The 8,602-nt window shown below is 52.4% G+C and overlaps 1 protein-coding gene across 1 annotated transcript; it reads left to right on the top strand.

Annotated features, from left to right (window-relative positions):
• Window positions 1-1,845: 1,845 nt before the first annotated feature.
• Window positions 1,846-4,506, top strand: LSM10 (LSM10, U7 small nuclear RNA associated). The gene is made up of 2 exons (XM_032877272.1): window positions 1,846-2,133; window positions 3,869-4,506. The coding sequence occupies exon 2, from the start codon at window positions 3,892-3,894 to the stop codon at window positions 4,261-4,263; it is 372 nt and encodes a 123-aa protein (XP_032733163.1). The 5' UTR covers window positions 1,846-2,133; window positions 3,869-3,891; the 3' UTR covers window positions 4,264-4,506.
• The last annotated feature ends 4,096 nt before the right edge of the window (window positions 4,507-8,602 follow it).

Here is an 8,602-nt window from a genome sequence, read left to right as displayed (position 1 = left end):
CCAAGAATTTGCAGGGCTCAGTGACTGATAGGTGCGGGGAATCAAGAAATGATCAAACTTATCCTGCTTATTCTAGGTGCCCAATTTGAGTAGCTGAAAAATGGTGGTAGCAACCACAGAAATAGAAAAATTCAGGGCAACAACCAATTTGGGAAGGACATAAATCCATCTTGTAGACATGCTGACTTTCAAGTACTACTAAGACATGTGGGAATAGGGGCGCCTGGGTGGCTCAGTGGGTTAAAGCCTCTGCCTTCAGCTCAGGTCATGGTCCCAGGGTCCTGGGATCGAGCCCCACATGGGGCTTTCTGCTCAGCAGGGAGCCTGCTTCCCCCTCTCTCTCTGCCTGCCTCTCTGCCTACTTGTGATCTCTGTCTGTCAAATAAATAAATAAAATCTTAAAAAAAAAAAAAGACATGTGGGAATAACCATCAGACAGTTGGAAAACAGAGTTCTGCAGAGCAGTCTGGGCTGGTGTGTTAGACAAGAGACTCAGGACATAGTAGTAGGCAGCATGGATAGACGTGACCAATTAGAGAGGGAGGCTGGGAATACAGCCCCAGAGAAAGCACATACATTAGGGAGCAGGAGAATGAGGTTTAAAAAATGAGAGAGATGGAGAAGAAACAATCAAATCTGTGAAACCAAATGATACAGTGTCCCAGGGGGTGGGGGGCCAGCGGCGGGGGCGGGGGAGGAAAAAAAAAAAAACCAAGGAGGAGAATGGTCACGAAGTTGGGAAAAGGACTACACTTGGAGAACCACAGGTATAGAGGCCTCCTCAAGAAGTTCAAGTGTGAAAGGTAGGAGAACAAGAGTAGCTTGCATGGAGGACAAAGGCAGATTCTGTTTTTAGAATGAGAAGAGACCAACTGTGATCTTTGGGAAAAGGGGAAGCCTCCTGGGGGAGCTGGAAATCAAAGAGAGTGAAGGAATGAAACAAGCCTACCTCCTATGGAGCCAGGTGCTTTCACATATGAATGAAGGTCCATTCTCTGAGATAGACACTACCTTGTTTTTGTTTTTTTTTTCTGACAGGGAAATTGAAGCTTTTACCATGGCTATAGAAGAACCTTTGAAAAATGTAAATCAGATCACGTCACCCCCTGCCCCCCCCCCCCCATAGCCTATCATTGCATTTCTAGTAATACCTGAGGAAACCTGGGCACAAAGAGGATGATTCACTTGTGGAAAGTCAGTTAGCAGGGAGCAGATTTGAAGCTAGGCACTGCCTCCAGAGCCTGCACTCCTAATCAGAAATCCAAATCCCTTACCTTGGCTTACAAAGCCATAAGTGCTCTGGCTCTTGCTTCCTCTCCTACCTCTTGGCATACCACTGTCCTGTCTTACTGGCTTCACAGTTTTCCCAAACTGGCGAGCACATTTCCACCAGGTCCTTTGCACAAACAGGTCCTTCTAATCGCGGTGCTCCTCTCCTAGGTTTCACAAATTGGCTTTATGTCATTGATCTCAGCTCAGATGTCACCGTCTCAGGACATCCCTGATCATCCAATAGAAAGCCACCCGGTCACTATCACATCACCCTATTTTAATTCTCTGAAGAACTTTTATCATTTTCTTGTTTGCTTTCGTACGGAAGCCCGCCCCAAGTAGATTTATGCATCGCCAGATCAGGGAGCTGATCATCTCCTTGGTCACCGCTGTGTGTTCCAGAGCCTGGGAGGCGGCCTGACGCACGGAGCAGGCTCAATGAGTATTTGTTTAAAGAATGAATGGCTCCAGTGACGAAGTCACCCCAACACGCAGGCCCAGAGTCGCCCGAGCGCGAGCGCGGCGCTCGCGAGGCATTCTGGGGGTTGTAGTTCCGGGCGCGTCCGCCGTGGCGCAAGCATACTTCGGCCGCGCTCTCTATGCACCGGGAAGACAGAGCGGCCCGGCTGTTGCCATGGCTTCTCGGTCTCGCCGCGGGAGGGAAGCGGCCACGCTAGGCGCCCGCTAGTTTGGGCGACGAGGCGGGCCGGGAAGCGGAAGAAGTCCGGTGCTGTGGGTCCCGGAGCCGGGGGCGGAGCTCAGGGGCGCCCGGAACCCCGGAGAGCGGCAGGGAGCCGGGGAAGCGCTTCCTTCCCGATTTGCCGAGTAGAGCCCATCTCCCACGCCCACCCCCACTGCTCCGTGAGTAAAGGGTCGTCACCATCCCCATTTTCCCGCTGGGCTGACAGGCTTGAAGAAGCTAAGCGGCTTGCCCGAGGTCGCTCACCTGGGAAGTGACAGAGCCCGTCCTAGAGCCAGGGACTGCCCCTTTGGCGTCCCCCCAACCCCGCCGGGCAACCCCCACCCCCACCCCGGGCAGCCCTTACTCTCGCCAGGGTGGCATTCTGGTGAAACCTGGGTGGGGTCTTTACACTCCTCCGGCTCGACGCCCCCGTAGGTGGCGTGGTCTGGCTTGCCACACTTAAGGCCACCTCTGCACAGCCCGGGGTCGGGGTTGAGTGAGGTCTCAGGGAGGAAAGTTCCACCACCTTCCACTGAGAGTCTGAAAGGAGGTACTAGATAAGACATAGTTACATTCATACAGCATCAGGACGTGATGAAAGCAAAGGACATTCCGTGTGGGGAGATTCGGTTAGCCTCGTTTAGCCTCTGGTTTAATAGATGTGGAAACAGGTTCAGAGACATTAAGTAACTAACTGTCCTAGGTTTACAGGGCTTGTGGGTGGAGTGAGGATTCCAACCTACTTTTCTCTGCCTTCAAAACCTGTGTGTTTTATATGCTGCCATGTCGGGGGGTTTTTTGTTGTTATTTTCCAATTTACCAAAATTTCTACTTCCATGGTGGCTGCATGGTGTAGACCAGTCATTCTGGGAGCATGGGCCCCGGCCCAGCAACATCAGTGTTAACTGAGAACATGTTAGAAATCACCATTATTCGGCACCACCTTGGACCTACTAAGTTTGAAACCTAGAGGAGAGCCCAGCATTCTGCAATTTAACAAGTCCTCAGGTGATTCGGAGACACACCAACATGTGAGAACTACAGGTGATTGATGTAGGGATCATGGTAAAGTTCAGATTCTTTCAGTCGGTCTGGGGAAAGACCAGAGATTCTGCATTCCTTTTTTTTTTTTAAAGATTTTATTTATTTTTTATTTGAGAGAAAGAGAGCGAGAGAGCACAAGTAAGAGGAGGGGCAGAGGGAGAGGAGGAAGCCGACTCTGCTCTGAGCAAGGAGCCCGATGTGGGACCTGATCCCAAGACCCTGGGTCCTGACCTGAGCCAAAGGCAGCCACTTAAGCAGCTGAGCTGCCTAGGCCCCCCAGGATTCTGCATTCGTAGCAAGCTCCTGGGTGATGCTGCAAGTGCTGGTCCACAGATCACACTTTGAGTAGCAAGGTTGTAAACTACACCTTAGAGCAGCTCTTCTCAAACTTGGACGCTCATCAGAATTACTTGTAGAACTTTTAAAAACAGGATACCCGGGCCCCACCCCTGAATGAATGAATCAGACCTTTTGGGCGGTGGCAGCCAGGAAAAACCCACCAGGTGATTGACCGTGCAGCAATGTGGGGTCAGGAGTTAGGTAGTGATAGATTTGAATCCCAGCACCTCCAGGCATCAGCTGTGTGACCTTGGGCAAGTCACGTCCCATCTCTTGCTCATATTTTCTTTATTTACAAGATGAGTGGAAGTAGTTGTTGGCTTGCCTGGTAGTGGAAGGGTTCCGTGAGACATGTGCAAGTGCGAGACGTGTGCAGTCACCTGGCCCAAAGGGTGTTGCGCAGACACAGAGATTGGGGAGCCTGGCCAGGCTGACTTGGAGAGATCTGTGCCAGAGCCTGGTGGAGGGGAGCTGGCAGTTGTAGCCCCCAAGCCTGCCACAGCTCCCGTCTGTGTGCTCCTGCTCCCACAGCCAGCAGCTCTGGGCGTGGAAGCATGGCGGTGAGCCACTCGGTGAAGGAGCGGACCATCTCCGAGAACAGCCTCATCATCCTGCTGCAGGGTCTCCAGGGCCAGGTGACCACCGTGGACCTGCGGGATGAGAGTGTGGCCCGCGGCCGCATAGACAATGTTGATGCTTTCATGAACATCCGCCTAGCTAACGTCACCTACACAGACCGCTGGGGACATCAGGTCGAGCTGGATGACCTCTTCGTGACCGGCCGCAACATCCGCTACGTCCACATCCCCGACGATGTGAACATCACGGCCACCATCGAGCAGCAGCTGCAGGTCATCCACCGGGTGCGCAACTTCGGCAGCAAGGGCCAAGGCCGCCGGGAGTTCCCCTCCAAAAAGTACAAATGAGCCTTCTCCTCGGCCAGCCCCTGTCCCCATTCAGGTTCCTCCTGAGTTCTACTGAGCCAGCCCCACCTGCTCCCCTCCCTGCCTAGAGCCCAGAAAGAGAGCAGGGCTGGCCCAGAGACCGGGGTCCCTCGGACAGATACCCCCGTCACAGCTGCCTTTCAGACTCACGCTGGGATCCCACTTATCTGTCTGTGGCCTCGATCATTTACATCGGGATCTGATGTACGGATTGCGGGCATCTGTCACGTCATTGGCCCTCTCCCGGTGCGGGTTTTGGAGCGTACTCAGACTCCGCCACCCCTGAGTGTTCGGGTTTCTCACAGTTGTGTTTGCTTTCTCATAAAACTTAGATATAAACAAGTCCATGCCTCGTGCTTTCCTTGATGTGTGCTGGGCTCCGTGTGGGTCCAATGTGGTAGACAGTGGGCTTAAACTTGGGAGCACACTGGAATCCCTTGACCCACATTAGCTATTCAGCTTTAATTGGTGTGGGGTGTAGCCTGGACACTGGGATGCTTTTTAAGTTTCTCAGGTGAGAGGCACCTCAGTGGTTCAGTCATTAAGCCTCTGCCTTCAGCTCAGGTCATGACCCCAGGGTCCTAGGATCAAGTCCTTCATCAGGCTCCCTGTTCAGAGGGGAATCTGCTTTTCCCTCTCCCTCTGCTGCTCCCTCCTGCTCCTCCCTCTTTCTCTCTCTGTCTCGAATAAAAATCTTAAAAAAAAAAAAAAATTCTCAGGCCATACTACTAAGCAGCAAAGTTTGAGAATTGTAGGTGAGGGCTTCAGTTTGGCCTGATAGAAAGTGGCTTTTCTGGTCAGATTCCCTGTTGAAGAGGCTGTTCGTCTCCTTGCTCTTTCCTGAGGTAGAGAGGCTGAGGTAATCCTGGGCCCTCCCCTTGACTGTGGGAGCTTATCCAACAGGAAGAAATCAGGCTCTGATTCTGAGAAGTTTTGGGGTACTCAGGAAGAAGGGGCTCTCGGGGGCGGAAGCCAAGTCTTTGCCATAGCTGCCATGCAGCACACCAGCCCCACCACGGGCAAGCAGTGGTCTTAGCCAAAGCAGCTGTGTCCTCATCAAACATCCAGAGAGCCGATACAAGGCAGGCCTTCTGAGCACACACTGTCGAATTAGATTTGGTCCCTTCCGGAGTGGGGCTTCCTGTCCAGTGGAGGAGAGGGTCAAGAGCCAAGAACTCGGGCTGAAATCCAGCCTGAGGACTGCTGCACCCGAGTCTCAAGTAAGGCAGGGGCATTTGACCTTCAAATGCTTTCATTTCTCCAGGGGGACTTGTGAGGAATGTGTTCACTTGGGCAGTAGCAGCCCGAGGCATCCGGTTGCTTCCCCTCCCAATCTTTGTCAAAGTGTGGTCCTTGAGCAACATCATCAGAACCAATTGGGATGTGTCTGGAAAAAATGCTTTGCTTGCTCCCCCTTCCCCAGATGTGAACCAGAATCCAGAACCCAGGAATCTGCATCATTCACACACACACACCCACCATGACTCTTTTGAATACTGTTTACTTCATCGCCTAAGGTCGCAGAAGTCCCTGAGACTTGACCTTTGCCTTCAGGAGAGAACAGAGGGTTCTAGCAGAGAGAAGACAACTCTGAGTTTCCAGGCCCCTCTGACAGCCCCAGTTAAGGGGAGCGACACCACTGCTCTGAGAAACCAGAAGGCAAGCACAGAAGGGAGGTCCTCACTGTGGAGATGTCCCTGCGCTTGAAGTAAGCGAGGAGGGCCACCCCATCTGGAGTGACAAATGCGGGGGGAGTCCCACAGCAACCTTCATTGCAGACGTTTCCAAACATGAAGAGGACTTATGCTGGGAGTTTGGCCTGGAGATGAACAAGAGGTCCAGTTCTATTAAATGGTGTGCCAGCGACTTCCGCAGCCTCCGCAGAGCAAGGGAGAGCCCCCAGGCCGGGGAGGGAAGCTAGCAGGCTCCTCAGACTGCTGAGACTGAACCACACGTCCTCCTTTCAGAAGCATTGTGCGCCAGACCCCGCAGGCCCACTGTCGTCCCCATGTGAGGCACTGGAAGGATAGAGCAGGAGGGGAGACAGACCTGCTGAGACACACTCCTGCTGAACCCTTGGGGTAGAGCAGAGCTAACTGGAGCACACTGGGGATTCCAGTGTGCTCAAACCCCAGGGATAGAGGTATTTTGGCATCTGGTCCTGGATTACTGGGAAAAGCTGTCAGGGGCCTAGGAAGTATTGGGAGCCAGGAGAGCTTAGTGCCCATCAGGCCATAATGAGCCAGACTTCCCCAATGGCTACCCATCATTCATTCCACTAAGCTGTCTCTGGTTACAATGCCAGCTACTGAAGGAATGTCAGGATGGACAAGGGTCCTTCCCCTGGAAAGCTGACATTTCAGAAGGGAAGACTGACAAAAAAGTAAAAGTTCTTACAGATGTCATGAAGGAAATCAACGAGGTACTTGAGAGAGAACGCAGAGGTGGTTTTTCCCTTTCCTTGGAACTGGTTGAATTCTAGCGCATTTCCCTTGAAGATGGCCGTCGTGGGAAAGGCGGTCTGGTCCGGTGCTCATCCCATCACACTAGCATCGCTGGGATGTCCTCATTTCCTTCTGGCCTTTTGTGATCAGCCCACTCAGGCTGCCACCCAGTCACTCCTCCGTGACACACAGACCCTTTCAGGAGTAACCCATACACCTCTCTTGGGATTCAGATTTTTATTCTACTTTTCCCAGGCCATATTAGGCCCAGGAAATTCTTAGGCACTTGGCTTATTTAGGCCCTGCTTGCCCAAATGCAGCACACAGCTGTTTCTTTGGAGGGTTTTGTTACTGCCTGGCACTCACTCGCCCAGGAAAAGAGCTCCGATCTTGGTGCTCCCCAGGCCTGGACACCCGGCTGACCCTCCAGCTCCCAGGCTAAGGAGAAGCTGGTCTAGTCTCAGGGACCAACCCACTCCCCCCACCAAGTCTCAGTCTCCCAGATCCCCCTCGCTACACAGTTTTCTAAATTTGTACGTGCACAGAAATTCTTTCCATTCCTCCCCGAAGGCTAAGCTTTTGGAATTCAGAAGCTAAAAATGAGTTCTGCATTCTGTTGTATCATTTGTTTCCCGCAGTCACGAAGGCAGAGTAACCTAACTCTCTGCAGAAGGGAAGGAAGGGACACCAAGGAAAAGATGAAAAACATCTTTCCAAGTGTTATCACCCGATCGGATTTGGTGTTTTGCTGCTCACTGCCCTGGCCTTTGTTCAAGCCTGAGGATACACCAACATGGGGAGGCCCAGTTGATGACTGAGCCCCCAGAAATTCTGATTGCCCAGGTGGCCTGGTGGGTCCCCATCTTGCCTTGCCCTCCTGGAGAGAAGAGTGTGGGGGGGTCTCTGTCATTCGGAGGAAGGGACTGCCAGGCTGGGCATACAGCCGGAAGTTCACATCTCCCTGGGGGCCACCCAAGTGATGGAGCTCCTTGCCCCCCCAACCCCCTGGATCTAAGCTGGATGGGATGTGAAGGAGAACGTTCAGTGCCCTGAGTTCCAATCTGGCATCCCCAGCTGAAGGGCCCCCGCCCCAGGGCAAAGGGGGTCCCTTGAGCTCCTGTCAACGTTCCAGAAAGGACCCAGAGAAACAGCACATAGTATGTGAAGAGTGACCAAGCTGGTGTGCTCTCTGTTTCAGGCTGAAATTAAACAGATAGAGCGGCGGTCACTCTGGCTTGCTCCCCCAATCACATGCCCCAGCATCTGTAAAGTGAGGCTTATAATCAATAAAAGGGAAGAAATGACTTGATGTAGGTTGTATGAGAGACAAAATCTTACTGAATGTGAGGCTTGTGTGGAGGGAAAATTCTAACAGAAGCTTTGATGGCAAGAAGATCAGGAACCACTGATCCGATCCAACTCTGTCATTTTATAGTTGAGGAAACTGAGGCCCAGTTTCTTCAGAGTGAAAGGGAAGGAGGAGGGTTCTTCCCAGGCCCCATGGTGAAGTTAATGGCTGAATGCCAAGATAGTTGTCACAAACAGCTACAATTTGCTGCCTCCAGCTGCAGGCCCGGACCTGTGCCAGGGGTGGTGGAAGGGCAGAGCCATAGTCTTTTTGGTCCCCCGTGGTCCCCAGCATCTCAGTGCTCTGTACATAGCAGGCGTACCATAAATCTTCTCGGGATGGAAGAATCATCTCCTTTCATCACAATAACAATCGGGAGGTATATCTTAATAGCCTCATGTTACCCATGTGCCACCAGGCCCAGAGAGGTTAAGTGACTTGCTCAGGATCTCACGATCAAAGAGCCAGGGAATAACATAGTGGGGATTTGAACTCAAGGCTGTAGGACTCCAGCTCCATGATCTTAACT

The sequence above is a fragment of the Lontra canadensis genome, unplaced genomic scaffold, assembly GCF_010015895.1.
Source record: "Lontra canadensis isolate GAN:19392208 unplaced genomic scaffold, GSC_riverotter_1.0 scaffold60, whole genome shotgun sequence".
NCBI classification, from domain to species: Eukaryota; Metazoa; Chordata; class Mammalia; order Carnivora; family Mustelidae; genus Lontra; species Lontra canadensis.
Note: the sequence above shows the minus strand (reverse complement) of the source record. Positions and strands in the feature narration are given on the sequence as shown.

Coding starts and splice junctions, on each gene's coding strand:
- LSM10 (XM_032877272.1), top strand. CDS start 3,892: ATGGCGGTGAGCCACTCGGTGAAGGAGCGGACCATCTCCGAGAACAGC.